Source organism: Phyllopteryx taeniolatus, chromosome 2 (genome assembly GCF_024500385.1).
Source record: "Phyllopteryx taeniolatus isolate TA_2022b chromosome 2, UOR_Ptae_1.2, whole genome shotgun sequence".
Taxonomy (NCBI): Eukaryota; Metazoa; Chordata; class Actinopteri; order Syngnathiformes; family Syngnathidae; genus Phyllopteryx; species Phyllopteryx taeniolatus.
In genome coordinates this window covers 29,101,167-29,120,506 of record NC_084503.1, presented here as the reverse complement: position 1 = coordinate 29,120,506, position 19,340 = coordinate 29,101,167, and the positions used below count along the sequence as shown (strand labels likewise).

Here is a 19,340-nt window from a genome sequence, read left to right as displayed (position 1 = left end):
CGGATGGATGGACTATTGGAGAATAAATTAATATGAATGTTTTTTTTATACACATATACATTTGAGATAATTCGTATTTTAAAATGTATTTTCCTAAAACTGGACTGGTTAAATAATATTAGTTTTTTTGTAACCTTTTTATTTCTTCCATCATATCCTGGGATGGAATTTGTGGATAGATGAATATGAAGGTCAAAATGTAGGTAAAAAATGTTTTGCGTTCCATCTAAAAATGACATAAACATTAATAAATTTGAGATCATTTTTCAAAAATGTGTATAATTGTTTTAAAATCTGAAGTTTCAACATGCTTTTAATTGTTCCCTCTCATCAACTCCTCAGCCAGTGAGCGCCTAAATGTCAGCTGACAACACAGTGCCCCCTTCTGACAGCATGTGGTAGCATGTTTACCACAAAAGAAGGTAATATTTAGCTCAAGGGCAACTGAGCTCAGCTGATGCTTTTCGTTTTTTATTGTCATCCAGCCTCAGCTTTGCTAACCCTGCTCACCCGTAGGTGATACAACAGTGTAATCATTTGCTTCTGTTATCAAACAGAACCTTGGATTGACCTGTGCTTGCTTCCTGCAACATTAAACTGTGCAGTTGCTCACCCCCCCCCCCCCCCCCCCCCCCCCTACCCCCCAACCAACCTCACTAGTGTGTCGCCTGTTACAGATTGTTAGGTACAAACCATCTAATGGAAAAAAGACCTGTGTCAGCAATAAAACCGTAACCCATCAGCATGTGTTTTGGTGAGGAAGGTGACACAAGCATGACCTCTCCAGCATTTAAAAGCACCCAGCTCCGAGGCACGGCAGCTCTTCTTGCCAAGGTCACACCTCAACAGTAGCGAGACTACAGCAGCCTCCAGCATGGCGATGGGGGGCTCTGCGGAGGCGGGAAGATCAGTCACGACTTTTGCGTGGCTCTGAGGACTCTTTATATAGTATTTATATCTCAAAGTAAGTGACATGGACAATTTAAAGTTTTTTTGTGGCTTTTTTTTTCACTCTTTGAGATACAAATGATATGCAAAATGCATTATTACTGGTATATTGAGATAATTTACAATTCAATTCCCATATATTCCCATTAATACTGACATTGTGTATGTGGGAGTGCTACACACAAAACACTGGCGAGTGGGGCTCAGTTTCCTCAACGAACAGGTCAAAGACCTCGCGGAAGCTGCCAGGAGGAACAACATGTTCTTGATGGAGGTAAGGCTAAGGGTTGTGGTAACAACATTATCGGTTGGTCACCATTGATGTTTTCACTCATTGGGCCACTTTATTGGCCTTGCACGTCATATACCGTCGACATGTTTAGAATTGTCATTTGTCTTAAGTGTACAAACCTCATAAAATTCTTCTGTCAACACTATGGGCTCTATTTTCACAAACGGCGTAAATCCAGTGGGTCAGACATTTCGTAGTATTGCGCCCATGCCTGTGGATCTAAGAGTGGGTGGGCTGCGTTGTGGCATTAGCCGGATTTACATGCAGACTCTTTTTGTCATTCCGATTGAAGATCTCTGGTCAACTGTTTACATGTAATGTGATCTATTCCGATCTGGTGTATACAGTACATGTGCACTATATTTAATCGGAAGATCGGAACAGCCGTGTGTAGTAGTTGGGATTGTTTTTACTCTTTTATCAAAGCAACAGCTTGATAAAAAACAAGTTATAAGTGTAGTTAAAAACAAGATCTCTGGTTGGAAGTCAACATAGCTACATGTGTAAACGATGACTGCGCATTTACGTCAAGACAGAGCATACGGAGACAGCGTGCAGCCCTGCACCATTCCAATTCACGGTTTACATGACGGAAAGTTACTTCTGATTGGTTTGGCAAAAGGACTATTCCACCCCTGTGAAACCGAATGAAATTCCATTCGGATTCAGCCTGTTTATTCCGGCTAAGGTGTTTATATCAATATAAAATTTCATTCTGTTTGGACTTCTGACCCGATTCTAATCATAATACAAAGCTCATACTATACTCAAAATTTTGGCCTGCAACACAAAGAAAAAAATTGACCAAGGAACTGGATGTAACTCGAAAACTTTAGTCAGGATCACGCTAAATTGTATTTTCCCAAGCTATTTTTAAGTTCTTTATTCCCTTAAATTTTGTAAATTCCTAATTTATTCTCATCAATTACTGTTCATTTCCATGGAAAGTTTCCCACTTTGAAAATTCCAAGAGTTTTTCAACCCTAAGCCTCAACCCCTAAACCTTCCCTACCTTGACCCTAACCCATTGGACAGAAGTGTCCAGTGAGTATATACAGGTCCTGTAAATCTCTGCATGTGTCAACACAGTTTCACACTAATGTGTGAATGTACAGAAGGTCATGTCACAAGTATGCAGGGAAAACAGGGCGTTGCGTCAAAGGCGTCAGAGAAAATGGTGAGCATTGGTAATCATTAAACTACCCTGTTCCTCTCAGGCCATCTGGTCCCGCTGCTTCCCCGCACATGCCGAAGTGGTCCGGCGGAGGCGCGAAGGGGCCGTGGGGGATGCCAAACTGGTCAAGGCCTACTTCGGCTCCCCCCGGCTCGACATCCCACGCTCAGTGGAGAGCGAGCATGGAGGAGGAGGCCTGCTGGACATCGGCGTGTACTGCGTGCAGTTTGTCCTGATGGCATTCGACGGTGAGAGGCCGGAATCCGTCCGGGCCACCGGGGTGTTGCTTGACTCAGGTATGAGTCAGCAACTTGGGATTAGTATCATTAACCACCCGCCATGGATCAGTGATGACAAGCTGCTTATACTGAGCGTCTAATGCTTAGCAAACTTCCTCATGAATTGCAGAGGTGGGAAAAAGTACTCACACGAAATAGAAGTGTGATACTTGTGTCAAAAAGGACTCAGTTAAAGTAGAACATTATGATGCAACTCCTGTAGTTAATTAAAAGTTTGTTTTAAAAAAGTATAGAAATGTACTTAAGTACAAAAGTAAAGATGAATTTACTGTCCAAGGTACACAGTACAAAAACCAAAAAAAAACAACTTATTTGCACAGAAAATAGTTTTTCTCTTTTCTTAACTTATATAATGCTTGTACTGAGAAGCATTATATAAGTTAAGAAAGATTAGACGGAGAATGTTTAAACGCCAGTCACTAGCTTCTGCTGTTGAAGAATTCTCCGACACGCTGCTCGCAGTTTGTAGGCTGGCACAAGACAAAACACATTTGCCACAAATCATTCTTGTTGTTGACATTGGCAAAACAATTCTCTTGAGTCAGGGCATGAAAAAAAGGAAATATCTTGCTCATCCATTCCTCCATGTCATTCGTGTCCCTGTTTTGTATCTACTTAATATAGTTTGTCTTTGTTTTCCCCTGTTAGCTTGGGTTTAAGAAGCTTTTCTGGAAATATTATGGAATAGCCACTCCGGTGGTAACAACTGGGCATAAGATTAGCAAACAGTTTTCAGAAGCAACACGGAATTAGCAACATTTCTGCTTGACAGGTGCGTTTGTCGCCTCTATTTGACTTCTAATTGATTGTACATTCCAAAATATAAACCCACAAACCGATAAGTTTAGTGTTACACGTAGTAACAATCTATTTACAAATATGTCATGCCAACATCGTAGTCAAGGCTAGCTAATGTTGGCTTGTTTACATTGCTACGGCTAGCTTAGTATTGCTAGTGCTGCTATTTTGTTGATGATGCACAGTGTTCTCTGTGAATATTTTGCACAACTGTGCACTTTAATAATTGCATATCATTATGTATGGCCATGACATGCATTGCAGTCACGCATGTCAGTGAAGGGCGCAGCTTTGGTCAGACTGGAGGTGGAGAGGGGATTAGTGAAATGTGGTGAAAAAATGTGAACTCACCTTTTAAACTGTGGTTGACTACTATTCTCCATTCACATTTTTTATATTGTGTCATCAACCGCGGAGGTTGAAAAAAGGTAACAAGCCTGCAGTCGATACCATATGTTAACATACACTAAATAAAAAGACAAGCTGTTTTTCCTCATTGCCGGCATTAAATCTGACTCAACATTTCCTGTTTTAGGTCATTTAGGATTACCAAAATTAGTTCTTTTTTGCTATATGCCAGAATAATGAGTTTTTTTTAGATAATTTTTCCATTACATTCTTCAAAGTCAGAAGTTTACATACATTTCATTAGTATGTATTTAAAGTGTACGACTAGGGTCAAATGTGTTGTATATCCTCGCACAAACGTCTTACAATAGTTAGCGGGAATTTTGGCCCATTCCTCCTGACAGAACTAGTGTCACTGAGCCCAGTTTGTAGGCCACCTTGCTCGTACATGCCTGATCAGATTTGAAATAGGATTGAGATCAGGGCTTTGTGGTGGCCACTCAAAAATTATGGACTTTATTACCTTGAAGCCACTTTGTAACCAGTTTGGCAGTATGCTTCATGACATTGTCCATTTGGAAGACTCATTTATGGCCAACCTTTAACTTCCTGGCTGCTGGCTTGAGATGTTGCTTGAGTATTTCTACATCATGTTCTTTCCTCATGATGCCATCTATTTCGTGAAGTGCACCAGTCCCTGCTTTGGAAACAACCCTACAACATGATGCTGCCACCCCTGTATTTCACAGTTTGGATGGTGTTCTTGGGCTTGCAGGCTTCCCTCTTTTTCCTCCAAACGTAATGATGCTCATTGTGGTCAAACACTTCCATTTTAGTTTCGTCAGACAACAGGACATGTCTCCAAAGCATCTGGTTTTAACTGTATTTTGACAAAGGAGTATAACGCATCATTATCTCTTATAAAATGTAACTGTACGTTACTCAGTTACCTGTAAAATTTTCGTAAGTACACCAACGAAGTATTCGTCCAACTACTGCTGAACGGAAGCCCCCTCTGTCCCGCAAATAATAAATGAAAAATTAAACACACCAGGGGAGGAATTCTTCACGTGGAAAAGCCCAAAGTTATCTTTTAAAATGTCAGACTAATCCAAATCCCTCCCCCGGGAAGCACAGTAATACGGCGAGACTGACAGGCAATGTGGACCTGCTCGTCTCACAGCCAGATAACCTTCCATGAAAAACTGTCACATTATAACTGTGATTTCCTTATCTTTCACCAACCGTCTTGTTGCACCATTTAATCATCTCCTAATGATGAAGGTGTGAAATCAGATTCCCCCTCTCATCTTTTCTCCTAGTTCAGAGCTCCATTCACCTCATTGAAGCATGTTTGATCGGTGTTCCAGGAACCGAACGGTAACTAAATGGCCTTATCCATAATATTAGATTTTTGTTCCTTGCAAGGAGTGGATGATTCTGTGGTTGTGGTGATGAAGTTCTCCAGGAAGATGCACAGGGGTGATGCACGCAGGCACCAGATAGTCCCTAAGGACCACGAGTAGCCCGCGGCCCAGTTCCACAAGTGCAGTTGCTCACCATTATGTAACGACTGCGTAAACATGCAATGCGTTGGACCCCAGACGAAACCTCAAATAAACTGAGCGGGTTTAATAGAATGTATCAAACAAAAGATGCTCGAATCTGATTTGACCAAATGAAGCAGAGGAGTGGCAAAGCAGTATTTCGACACTTGCTTCAAACATGCAGATAATTGTGTGTTTATAGCTTATTCAAAACCCCTTCAAATGTGTCAGAATCACTCGCCAAATGGTGTCTTTTTTCAGAAATTTAAAGCGTTACTGATACAGTACATCCCAATCCTTTTCAATAAACAAGCCAGGGAAGGAGAAAAACATTGACATGACAAATGTTTCTCTAGTGATACACGCACAGTGAGATGCTGGAGTGTAGATACATAACAGTGCTGCACCCTCGCTGCCTAAAAAGAGTGCTGGCCATTGCTGGTCCATTTTTACCTTTTCAACCATTTCTGTGTACTTTTGGATGTTTTCTTACACTGGGTAAAACATTTCAGTATAAAATCTCTTGATAATTTTCTTACTTCATGATACCTGTGATACATTCAAGGTCTCCATTACCAGATGCAACAAAGCAGACCCACAGCATTATTGACCCACCGCCATGCTTGACAGTTGGCAGGGTGTTCTTTTCCTGAAAAGCTTCATTGCGCCATCTGTAAACATAATGTTTGTGTTCATTGCTATAAAAGCCCTATTTTTTTTTCCATCTGTCCATAAAATATTGTCTATCATTTGCTCTTTTGTATCAAACACAAATTCTGTGTGGAAAAATGTTGTTACATTTGATTCATTTTCTTCAGGAGATACTGTATTCCACATTTAGTACTTAAACTTCATGGGTGCCAATAATGGTGAGCACGACTGTAGCTACAGTAAATTAAAGTACGCCATAACATTGTCGGTTGTTCAAAGTATAAAACGAAAAGTTTTAACACCAATTGATAGTTAGCCTTAAAGTTCACTGCTGATTTTGTTTAATTATTCAATAAAGTTGTTTTTCATAAATAAAAGTTATCATTGTTTATTAAATTTTTTTCCCCATACAAGTTTCAGAAATCTTGTTCCGATTACATTTGCATTGGACTGCCATGACATTAGTATATTTATCTCTTGGTTGTCTTTTCTATTATGGCCTAAAAATTTAAATCATCAGTAACTTTAAAAAAAAAATAGGACTTCAAGTATGTCTGTTTCAGTATGAGCTATATTTACCCATATAAAACCATTTCTAAAGGAGAGATCTTTTTTTTTATACGAAATATGAATTATACGAAATACGAATTATACGAAAATGACCACAACAAAAAAGAAAATCTGATTTGGTTTTCCCAAACAGAACTTGAATGACTAAATGCAGAGAAATGTGCACAAGTTCCTTAACCAAAACGTGTCATCTCATGTCCCGAAGGTGTGCGGGCGCACGCACTGCCCTAACAGGGTCGTGGGGAACGGCAAAGTGAGCCAGTATTCCTCTGCCAGAGCCCAGCCTCCTGCTCAACCTCACCAACAGCACCAGACTTTCCTACAAAGCCGAGGACGTACGACTGCTTAAAGGTAAACAAATATAACAAATGTATTATTTTTTATTTATAAATTCTATTTGATCAGAATGTTGCAGGTTTTAGTTTTATAACACACATGCCCTTCAGTCAAAGAGGATATTACACCTTCTCTTCATCAGGTCTTAAGGAGAGCCCACGGATGCCTCTGGCCGACTCCATCTTACTTACAGAGATCATGGATAAAATCAGGAAGCAGGTGGGTGTCATCTTCAGCCAGGACAGCCAATGATGGCGCTTGGAGGCCCGGCCTGCTTCATTTAAGACGCTAAGACGGTAGCGACGGAGGAGAAAGCGTCTTTGCATCTCAGCGACAAAAACGACATCGCTGCCACTCCATTAAAGATGAAGTACAATCAGGAAAATGATTGCGCTGTGTAGTTCTTCTACGTGTCGTCTGATTTTTTTTCTTTTGTTTTTTTTCTTTTTGGTGCCTTGACTGTCACATTAAAGGTACAAATAATTGTTCACTCTGTTGTACTGCAGCGATTTGCTAAAATCACGTTAATGTACACACAGCACCCCATATTGACAGAAAAAAAAATGAATTGTTGAAATTTTTGCAGATTTATTAAAAAAGAAAAACTGAAATATCACACAGCCATAAGTATTCAGACCCTTTGCTCAGTATTTAGTAGAAGCACCCTTTTGAGCTAATACAGCCATGAGTCTTTTTGGGAATGATGCAACAAGTATTTCACACCAGGATTTGGGGATCTGCCATTCCTCCTTGCAGATCCTCTCCAGTTCTGTCAGGTTGGATGGTGAATGTTGGTGGGCAGCCATTTTCAGGTCTTTCAAGAGATGCTCAATTGGGTTTAAGTCAGGGCTCTGGTTGGGCCATTCAAAAACAGTCACAAAGTTGTTCTGAAGCCACTCCTTTGTTATTTTAGCTGTGTGCTTAGGGTCATTGTCTTTTTTGAAGGTGAACCTTCGGCCCAGTCTGAGGTCCTGAGCACTCTGGAGAAGGTTTTCATCCAGGATATCCCTGTACTTGGCCGTATTCATCTTTCCTTCGATTGCAACTAGTCTCCCTGTCCCTGCAGCTAAAAAACACCCCCACAGCATGATGCTGCCACCACCATGCTTCACTGTTGGGACTCTATTGGACAGGTGATGAGCAGTGCCTGGTTTCAAGTCCAATCAGTATAATCAAACACAGCTGGAGTCCAATGAAGGTGTAGAACCAAAGATGATCAGAGGAAATGGACAGCACCCGAGTTAAATATATGAGTGTCAAAGCAAAGGGTCTGAATGCTTATGGCTGTGTGATATTTCAGTTTTTCCTTTTTAACAAATCAGCAAAAATTTCAACAATTATGTTTTTTTCTGTCAATATGGGGTGCTGTGTGTACATTAATGATTTTAACAAATGGCTGCAATATAACAAAGAGTGAAAAATTTAAGGGGTCTGAAAACTTTCCGTACCCACTGTATATATATATATATATATATATATATATATATATATATAGAGAGAGAGAGAGAGAGAGAGAGAGAGAGAGAGAGAGAGAGAGAGAGAGAGAGAGAGAAAGAGAGAGATTGAAGAAGAGAAGGTGGCTTTCGAAGGAGGAAGTGGTTTGGAAAAACAAACACACGCACACACACACACATACACACAAACACAGCTTTTGCTGGTATTTTTCAAATAAACTAAAATTGTAATCAAGTAAATTTCCAAAAGCAACACTAATTTGATTTTACATTTTCTCGCAATAAGGTCATACATTACAATTATGTAAATTTGTAATTAAATAACACAATCTTGTTACACGTAATTACTTATTCCTCCACACTGGTTATAATCAGGATTTTTTTGAAGATGTGAAAGTAATATGAATACACTTTTAAACATGTATTTATCTTTAACTTATGAAAAAAATATAAAAAGTATATATATATATATATATATATTATGATAGCCAGGACTACATTTACATATTTTGCATGCATTTATTATTAAATAATATATGATAACACTGGGTTACAAAAAAAAACACAAAAAAACACAATTGTAATTTTTTCAACTCTGACAGTTTTGCATTGCGGAACCTGAAAATGACATCCGTTTGTCTTGTTCAGGTCAGGTTTTTATGCCAAGTTGTTTATTAATCAAATGTTAAAAACTTTGTTTACTGCAAAGTGAATAGTAGGATTTGATAAAAGTAAGTACCTGTAAATTGAATGTTATGTTATCATTGTTCAAAATTCAAGGAATGAACCGCTGTTTATTTTAACCTCAAAAGCAGGGGTGTCAAACTCATTTTTGTCACGGGCCACATCGTAGTTATGACTTCCCTCGGAGGGCTGCTACAGCTGTGAACCCATATAAATGAAAGATTACCTCATATACTGTAATTACATACAGTATACACAACACATTGATGAATAACCAGTTTTGAAATCTGAAGCCTATAAAAACATGTTTATTGACCATTACATTTCTTTTCAAAGTGGGATTGGTAACAAAAAATGCTTTCAAATATCTCAATGGTTAACACCACAACACAATGAGCAATTTTGATTTGCTTTCACGGGCCACATAAAATGATGTGGCGAATCGGATCAGGCCCCCGGGCCACCAGTTTGACACCTGTGCTCTAAAGCGAAAACAACGGTACATGTAAACAAAAACGTGGCCATAGTTCAAAAAGTCCAATGTGATACTTGAATTCACCACATCAAAATTATCTCAAATCAGCTAAAAAAAAAATAATACAAGCATCTTCGACAATAAATTTTTGTTAACTAGTATAATCAGGAATAATAATAATAGGACACTAAATATATATTAAATAATCGCAGATGGACGCTATTGTTTTGTAGTACAATAGTGGTTTAAATTAACAAACAAACGAATAACTATACTGAATAAACCCAAGTACTGTGCTGCAATAAGGAAGCTTTGTCTCCATCTCTCGGCGTCATGCTGCAACTGCAACCGGATGCACCGCAGTCTGTCCTCCAACATGGCAACCAGGTGGGGAATCTGCGGCGGGGGCAAGATCAGTCACGACTTCACGGTTGCCATGAAATCGCTTCCCCCTGAACACCACCAGGTATCTGCACATAAACAGCCAATAACCCCGCCACCATTTTGCTGATTAATTCAAGGATTCCGCAAAAGGTTTGCACAGGGACGTCTGACCAGTCCAAAGCTCAAAGCATAGCCACGTGTTTATTTGCCGTTTTCTCTTGCTTCCAGAAAGTTATTTACTCTCCACATTGCACATCAGCGACTCAAATGTTGGTGCTGCTTTCGTAGTGTTGCATTATTGTTGTTCGAACCTTCTTATTTGGAGGTAACAGGGTGTACACAAATGCTACAAGCCACGAAAAATACAGTATTTGTTGTCAAATATACATATTATCATTGCATGATCATTTTGTAGCCAAGGGGGGTTTCGTGTGAGGCCTGCCTCACATTCCGCTGTATGCGCAACGTCACGTGACCAAAAACCGGAAAAAAACAGGTTCGTGGACTTCATGTGTATGCATCACCACGGGTTGATGACATGACATGATTGTTTGAATTTTTTTATTACTACATCATCTTTCATACCATTATCTTATTATTAACATATAATTTACAGCATGTTAAAATATTTTAAGTTTATTGATGAATGTATTTAGTTTCTAAATATTTATTCAATTGCTATTTTCATATATATCAGTAATTGTTTAACATGGGTGCATGTATTTACTTAAATAATGTTCTTATGTATTTATTACTTGCGGTTGTTTATTAGGATGTTATATCATCAAAAATCCAAGTTTGTGTACTTAAAAATATATTATTTAATCATCTATCGTAATCAGGAAATATGTTACCCCCGCATACAGTACTACTTACTAACTTTCATCTTCATAGATGCAGCCTCGGCTCTATCTTGCGGTAAAAACGGCATCTACATGGCATCAGTCATGGAAATTCATCCCTGTTGTTGTTGTTCACTGTTTTGTCAAAAAAATACAATTTACTTTTTTGAGAAAGCAAAAAAAATAAGAATAATTCTTTTCTTGCAGAATTCTTTTTGTCAAGTTGAAAACGGCCAATCAGAAAGTCCTGCAGATTGGAGGTTTTGTCTTTTGGCCATCAGAAGAGCATAGCATCACGAATAACAAATCCAATTTTTTTTGCTGTTCATTCAATTACATGTCAGTCAAGTGTCTTTAAAAAATGAGCAGTTTTAATTTCAGTATTATTAAAAGTGGTTAACTTATTTTGACAGATGTGTGGTAGTAATCTATCCATTTTCTATAGCGCTTATCCTCATTAAGGTCGTGGGTGAGCTAACTTTGCGCAAGAGGCGGGGTACAACCGAGACTGGTCGCAAGCCAGTTGCAGGGCATCAAGTGGACAAAGAACCATTCACACTCACATTCACACCTATGGGCGATTTAGAGAATTGTTTTCCAACCTTGCACAATTTTGAGTCTTCAATTATTAAACTGAGGAAACAGGCGTAACCATGGGGAGAACAATCAAACTACACTTGGAAGGCCGGAGCCGAGTTTCGAACCCAGGACCATTCACCGTGGGCCAGATGTGCTGACATACTGTCGTTAACAATGTTCCATACTGTATGGTTACTAAAAGTTCATCAATGGTTTTATGAGTGAACAAATGAATTCACTTGTTTAAATTATGTTTCAACAGGTTGTGGCTGTTGCTGCTCGAAACTTGGAGCGTGCACAGGAGTTTGGCAAAAAGCACAGCATCCCTGCAATGTACGGCAGCTATGACGAACTGGCCCGAGATCCAAACATTGGTCAGTTTATGTCAAAGGCCCTGTAGGTCAAATGTGGACTGTCGGCTTATCGTCTAAAAAAAATCAATAAATAATTGACGGAACTCTGTGTGTGTTTGTAGATGTGGTGTACGTCGGCGTGATCCACCCCTACCACCTGAAAACCTGCTTGCTCTTCATGGATGCCAAAAAAAACGTCTTATGTGAGAAGCCTCTAGCCATGAACGCCAAGGAGGTGAAGGAGATCCTGGCGTCGGCCAAGAGGAATGATGTCTTCCTCATGGAGGTGACTGCACGTTCATGCAAAATGTACACACAAAAAAAAAAGCGTGTGGACCCCCGCTATTCGTGACCACAAATAGTGAAAATCTGCGGATAGCTGACACACATTATAATTGCATATTTTTTTTAAACCCCAAAAATCCACCAGTAAGCGTTTTCGGGTTTGACCCTCCACCCTGAACAAAACATGAAAAAAAAAATCTGCGAATAGGTCAATCCGCAGGTGCCGAACCGTGAGTATGTGGTGGTCCACAGTATTAGATTATGACATGACAGGGTGGCTGGAAAAATTATAAAGGCATTAAAAACTGGCAATAAAATTCATATACCAGAACAAATGATTACATTGGAAAATAAAAGTAAATATAAGAACAAAATGGAAGTAAAACGCTATCTTGGCTCGCTCCTGAACATTCAAGTGGCCAGCCATCTCGAAAAAGGAAAAAAAGACAATGATAAAATGAGAAATGCGACAATAACAAAATCCCCATTACTTTTGTTTGTTTAAAATTTTTTTTGTAAAGGCTTCAATGACTAAAAGTTCTATAATCAATTTCTAATGTTAATTAATTTTGACCCATCCATCCATTTTCTGAGCCGCTTATTTATCCTCACAAGGGTTGCGGGCGTGCTGGAGCCTATCCCAGCTATCATCGGGCAGGAGGCGGGGTACACCCTGAACCGGTTGCCAGCCAATTGCAGGGCACGTACAAACAAACAACCATTCGCACTCACATTCACACCTCCGGGCAATTTAGAGTTGTCGATGCATGTTTTTTGGGGATAGGAAACCGGAGTGCCTGGGGAAAACCTACGCAGGCACGGGCAGAACATGCAAACCCCGCACCTCAGAACTGTGAGGCATCTACCCGCTCTAACCAGTCGGCCACAGTATGTTTTTTTCTTAAACATACTGTATTTTAAAGTTAAACCAAGGTGCAGTTTGCAAAAATATACCAGTCGGTTAGAGCGTGCCGCCTAATTACTTTATTTTTAATTAAATTACTTCACCCACACCGAAACTTTAGAGCATGATTCGACAGAACGGCAGCATGTTTACCTCCAACCGTTCGTGCTAGGAGTAGCTTGCTAGGCTACATAACATTTTATTGCCTGCTTGCGAGCCGTATCGTATTCAAAGTACGTGAACATACCTCAAGCAAGCCTTAAACGAACATCCTGTCCTGTCCTGAGCACCGGTGACCACCTACACACGTTTTTCCCCATTTTGTCCTTATAATACCATCGGCGCGCTCCACTCTTGTTGTTGTCGCCACGGTAACAATTGTATCCGGTCGCATTTGAGTTGACAATATAAAGCCTAATGATCGTAAAAAACGGGATGCGGTGGTATCGGAATACAAGATTTGTGCAATCGTGAAAGAGCAAATTTGTTTTGTAGTTTGATCCGGGCATTACGTGTTGCTTATCTCAAACGTGTTGTCTGTCCCACACCGCCAATATGTTTTTTTTTTTTTTTTTAAATAACTTCATTGGGCGTCAGGTATTTACAGTACTACGTCAAAAGACGTGACAAGGCTAAAAATAAACTAGCTTTTGGATTCAAATATACTGGGCACACGGCGACGCGGAGTAAATGTCTTTTGCGGAGTCGATCGGGTGCGCGAATTATGACATTTCAGCCGATCAGCATAAAATGCTTAATATCTGCCGATATCGATCAGCCCGATTAAATCCGTGTAAAATCTAATTATATTAGACTGGCCAATAACAGCACAGTAGAGAAAATAGGCTATATTTTTGCTCTTTTCAAATATAATTATGGTTCAAAAGCATCTAGGGCATTTTATCTGTTACGTTTCCAAAACCAGATAAATGGAGATGCTGGGTAAGGTGATGCAGCCTTCCGCATAGTCACTCGAATGCCACAAAAAAATGAAAAGAACACCTTTGTCTGCTCCAAGGTAAGCAATGTACTGGTATCATCCGAGCTAGATAAGAGTAAAAAGTGTGGCCGTCTGCATAGTTAGTTGAATCACTCGCTAAGCAACATGTGAAATGTAACCAGAGAGATTGAAGGGAAATGTTTTTTTAGTAACATTTCTAAAACCCCAAATTCTGGGATAAAGCGATGCAGTCCTCCGCAGGTTTACATTACGTTGTCCGCAACCTTTACCAATCGAATCAATCATTTGTCTGTTCAAGGCTGTGTGGAGTCGATTCTTCCCGGCTTCGGTGGAGATCCGGCGGCTGCTGGCTCAGGGGGAAGTGGGCGAGGTGAAAATGGTGAGGGCCGATTTCGGCCAGCCCCTCATGCATTTGCCGAGATCAATGAACAAGGAGTTAGGCGCGGGAACCACGCTGGACCTCGGCATCTACCCGTTGCAGTTCGCCATCATGGTGTACGGTGGAGAGAAGCCCGAAAGCATCAAGGCCACGGGGGTCTGTACGGAAACTGGTACGGACTAGGAAGTTATTATTCAACGTACAGTATCTTCTTTTCTGTCTACTATACAGTATGTCAGCAGTGGGAAAAGTATGGCCCGCAGGCCACATACGGCTCAACTCTGTTCGTCAATCCGGCCCATTGAACATTTACAGAGGCGTGAACAAGTAGCCTGTAATATTTATTGCTTTAATTTAGCATTTTTTTCCTGAAATGTTTATAGTCAGTCGAGGTGTGTCATTTAATTTAGCATTTTGTTCTGAAATGTTTATAGTCAAGTCGAGATGTGTCATTAACATTTGCAGTTCCTTGGCACTAGAACAAGGCTTTTGGTGCCATCTTGTGGTATCTTTGAGGTATCAGACAGGGTTTTGGCACCACCTTGTGGCATCTAAAGCCTATTAGACAGGACTTGGTCCAATCTTGTGGAATCTTAAGACGTTTTAAAAGGGGACAAAAAAAACAGTTTATTGACCTTTTTTTGTAACAAACAGGATAGGTTCTACAAATAAAAGAAAAACAGCAAATAGTTAATTTGCAAGTAGCAAATCGCAAACAGTTTGGCGAACACACTGTACAAGCCAGTACGATTTTTTTCTCCATAATAATTCCCATCCAAATGTTTACTAAGCAGTCACTTCAAGTGAGGATTCTTGTTCTCAACAACAGTCGTCCTTTCAGATTAAGTGTCACAAGAAAGCCAAAGGAAAAGACATAACAGAAATACAGAGTTAATCATTTAATGCTGGCTGAAGAGAGGTCTATTGAGGTGTCTCCAAATTGGAAGGTGTGGGTCTGTGTGTGTGTGTTTGTGTGCGTGTTTCCAGGAGTGGATGAGACAGTGGCAGTCACTCTCAAGTTCTCCAAAGGCCGCATGGCCGTGATCACGAGCTCCTCGGGACTGGAGCTCGACAATGACGCAGTCATCATGGGCACCAAGGGGAAAATCAGGGTAGGGCTACCGGTGCGCGGAGCACACTTGTTGAAACTTGTGCACTTCAAATTAATCATTTATGAATGGAATATTTAGGAACTGTTTTTTGACACTGTTACTAACTGGAATGACTAGAATTAATTACACATCGCAGCACACTAATTGATACACGCAACACAAATAGAACTCAAGTACATCTCATTGTCTCATAGATCCCTGGTCACATGTGGTGCCCCACCTCTGTGCTAGTCAACGGGAAAGAGAGCCAGTATCCTGTCCCGGAACCTTACTTGCCCCTCAACTTCCTCAACAGTACGGGACTGCGCTATGAGGCGGAAGCGGTGCGACAGTGTTTGCTCAAAGGTGTCGTGACAAACTTTGGCAACTGTTCATGCAGTACTTTATATATATATATATATATATATATATATATATATAACAGATTTAAAAAAAATCTCCAAACTTATAGCAATAAATTCTCAAATACATGAAATACAGGTATTCTCAAAATAAAAAATTAAGTATACATTAAAATGAAAATAAACTAATAATATATAACAGCTTAAATCACTTTTCAGGTTTGTGTTCTTTTCAGGAAAATGCAGCATCTATAGTTTTTCTTCTTTTTAGCAACATCATTCATTCATTCATCTTCCGTACCGCTTATCCCCATGCAAAATCTTTTTTGAGAGTGGAGGCCTTTATTTGTACAATCACATTTTTTAGAATAGTCAACCGAATGAATCAATGTTACCAGAGGGAACAATTAAGTCGCACATGTGCCTGCACATGGCTCGGTGGGTGATGCCATTATGAACAATGATTAGAATGTATTATCCCCACTGCAGGGCTGAAGGAGAGTTCCGTGATGTCCCACGCTGACTCTCTTCTGCTGGCCGAAGTGGAGGACGAAGTGCGTATGCAGGTGGGCGTGGTCTACAGTCAAGACTCAAACTGAGGGTCCAACAAGAGCCACGGAGGAATCTCATTGGGATCAGAAAATCATTTTTTTCATCTTGGCAACCTGCTGTTGAGGGTAAAATGTGTATTTAATAATATTCATAATTTACTATATAATCTGCAATTATATTTTTGAAATACAATTCAAAAAGCTATTAAAAAAATACATTATTTAAATTAAATCATTACAAAATAAAGCGCTTTCCAAAGAAGTTTGGGTACTTGTCTCTTTTTAACAGTCAGAGGGGAATAGTTTATAATTTAACAATATGTTGATTTTTGTGGTTAGTCTCCAGCAAGCGGGCAGCTCTGAGGAATAGCGGTGAGCATATGCCTCTGTCAGGAAATCCAAGTTTGAATCTCTGTTGGAACATCTTCGGCTATGTTCACACTGCAGGTCCATTCAGATATTTTTTTTTGCCCCGTGTGACGCATCAAATTTTTTTCATGTCAATGTGAACAGTACAATAAAAAATGTTCATATCCGACCCAGGCCTTTTTTGTATGTCGATATAAATTGGGTATGTTTCTGATGCAAGTGCAGTATGGACGCTCGGGTTGCACTCATCTGACCTATGTCGTCAAAAGGCGACAAGTGTCACAATTGTTCAACAAAACAGATGTGCCACAAAAGCAACGGCGGACAAAGGAGCAAAAAAACAGTCAATGGCGGAAAGAAGATGCTTTTGAACTGATAATGATATATGGGGCAGACTTGAAATTGACAAAAATGCGTTAGGATGAGGGGCTATATTCACTTCCGTAAACACGGCGCTTCATGTTGAACACACGCATAACATGATGTGTTTTGTGCACATACGTTGTCACTTCATGAAAACATTCCGTTCACATTAGAAGTCGCTTTAATTTTGGAATGTGAACGACTACAAATTAAGATCAGATTTAACAAAAAATGTGAATTGGGCATCATGCCCTGCAGTGAACATAGCCTTGATTTGGAATCCTCTGTGTAATCTGTTTCCCATCACATTCCAAAAACATAACTTCATTGAAGACTCTAAATTGTACAAAGGTGTGAATTTGAGTGTGAATCGTTTATCGACATAAACCCTGCAATTGACTGGCAACCAGTCCAGAGTGGATCCCGCCTCTTGCCCACAGTCAGGTGGAATAGGCTCCAGCGCACTTGTGACCTGAATGAGGAAACGCCCTATAAAAAATGGAAGATAAACTATATATAAGCCATATGACAGGGGCTAAAATATTATGTTGTTGTAATATGTGTTTGTACTAGTTTGTTTTTCGAAATGGAACATTCACAGTACAGAAGCGTTCAAAGCTCCTACTCGCAACATATTAGGTAAGGGACAGACGGTTGGGCTCTTCCAATAACAAATGACATTTTAAAGCATACAGTAATTCTTATAGCATAATAATTCATACAGTTCAAACTATTACTGCTACACTGGTCGGAATCCTTCAATTAAAAAATGTAAGAAATATAATTAGTTTCACTTAAAAAAAAAAAGTTTAAGCTGTTGTCATATTAAATTCATTACAAGGATGAGCATTGCTATCATTTTCAAGGCATAGCTGTTTGATACAACTCTTGTACTGGAGTCTAGATCTCGTGAGAATGTTGTGGCTCGTGGTATTTTTCCACTTAACTGCTTTTTTGGCTTCTTGTGTGTTTGTGTGCGTGAAATTTGACTGCAAGCAACGAGAAAGACAACATTCAGAATATCTAAAGCTACTCTCGACTTAATGAAAAAGCGACGAGAAATGAACAAAAGGGGCAGCATTGTCAACAACATTTTATATGTTGAATTTTGCGAGACTATTCGGAAAAAGATACGAGAAGAATTGAGAAATTATCGCCCAATAAGCCTGCTCTCAACGATTTATAAAGTCTTTGCAAAGATATTGGACAAACGAATTGGAATCAAACTCAGTGAAGCACAGCCGATAGGACAAGCGGGTTTTCGTAGCGGTTCTAATACTATGGACCACATACAGACAGTTCAACAAATAATCGAACGAGTCCGAAATGCCTCTGTGTGTAGCCTTCATCGACTATGAAAAAGCGTTTGACTCAGTCACCACCATTTCGATACTGCAGGCGCTAGTAAATCAAGGGATAGAGCCGACCTATATCAACATTCTACAATCAATGTACAACGATTCTTCAAGTTCAATTCGAATTGATGATGAAAGAGTGAGAATAAGTCTAGGAAAAAGGGGTCAGGCAGGGTGAGACACTGTCTCCGAAGCTAATTACTGCTTGGCTTGAAGAAATATTTAAAAAGCTCAATTGGGAAAAAGAAGGACTAAAAATTCACGGCGCTTATTTGAGCCATTTTCGTTTTGCAGACAACATCATTTTATTCTCCTACGATGCTGAACAACTACAGCGTCGTATTCAGGAATTAGAGTTAGAAAGCCGTCACTCAGGTCTGAAAAGGAACAAAAGCAAAACGAAGGTCATGTTCAATCGTTGCTGTCCACAAAAAGATAGCAAAATGGAGGACTACGTCCTCGACAACTACATCTATTTAGGCCAACTTGTAACAATGGATGGAAATACAAGCACTGAAGTTGAACGCCGCGTAAAGCTTGCCTGGCAGGCTTATGGAAGGCTTAGTGTTATATTCAAGAACAATCTTCCCATTTGCTTGAAAAGAAAACTTTTCGATCAATATATAATAATATAATATATATATATAAATAATCAGTCATCCTACAAAATGTACAATCTTGATTTCAAATGGGGAAAAAAAACCACTTCATGTGACACTTGACACTTCCTGACTGAGCGTTTTAGCAAATCGTATTAATGACGTTTCCATTCATAGCAAGGAGAAATTTCCTATTGCGGCTGGTTCAATGATACACAAAACACCAACCGTTTTAGATCCATTTTACTGGGCAGGCTGGACTATGGCTAGTTCTTTTGTCACAGGGTCACAGTTTTAAACATGCAAGCACATGCCCCACCCCTTCCCCTCGAACCGTCACTGTGTACACTCACTCACCAGTCTGACTTGTTAGCTGTAATCCGTTGA

General features: G+C 39.7%; 2 protein-coding genes, 1 long non-coding RNA gene and 1 pseudogene across 4 annotated transcripts in view; 3 read left to right on the top strand and 1 right to left on the bottom strand.

The window, feature by feature from the left end:
* Nucleotides 1-819: 819 nt before the first annotated feature.
* Nucleotides 820-7,453, top strand: LOC133474509 (trans-1,2-dihydrobenzene-1,2-diol dehydrogenase-like; annotated as a pseudogene).
* Nucleotides 7,454-9,889: 2,436 nt separating this feature from the next.
* On the top strand, nucleotides 9,890-16,805 carry LOC133474189 (trans-1,2-dihydrobenzene-1,2-diol dehydrogenase-like). 2 transcript variants are annotated; one of them, XM_061765639.1, is made up of 7 exons: nucleotides 9,890-10,042; nucleotides 11,644-11,755; nucleotides 11,857-12,020; nucleotides 14,183-14,435; nucleotides 15,251-15,375; nucleotides 15,570-15,698; nucleotides 16,206-16,805. In XM_061765639.1, the coding sequence occupies exons 1-7, from the start codon at nucleotides 9,929-9,931 to the stop codon at nucleotides 16,209-16,211; spliced, it is 903 nt and encodes a 300-aa protein (XP_061621623.1). In that variant the 5' UTR covers nucleotides 9,890-9,928; the 3' UTR covers nucleotides 16,212-16,805. The 2 variants fall into 2 exon arrangements, with proteins under 2 accessions (XP_061621623.1, XP_061621622.1); XM_061765638.1 differs by having other exon boundaries at nucleotides 15,570-15,720.
* The window catches only part of LOC133474191 (uncharacterized), a 4,296-nt gene continuing 105 nt past the window's right edge, over nucleotides 15,150-19,340 (bottom strand). The window contains exons 1-2 of the long non-coding RNA XR_009787400.1: nucleotides 19,311-19,340; nucleotides 15,150-16,384 (exon numbers count right to left, since the gene is read on the bottom strand). The exon at nucleotides 19,311-19,340 is cut by the window's right edge and continues 105 nt beyond it. This is a non-coding gene — a long non-coding RNA (uncharacterized LOC133474191). The remainder of the gene's footprint in view (nucleotides 16,385-19,310) is intronic.
* Nucleotides 19,297-19,340, top strand: part of LOC133474190 (trans-1,2-dihydrobenzene-1,2-diol dehydrogenase-like) — a 4,327-nt gene continuing 4,283 nt past the window's right edge. The window contains exon 1 of the mRNA XM_061765641.1: nucleotides 19,297-19,340. This exon is cut by the window's right edge and continues 115 nt beyond it. The gene's annotated coding sequence lies outside the window, so the exon portion shown is untranslated.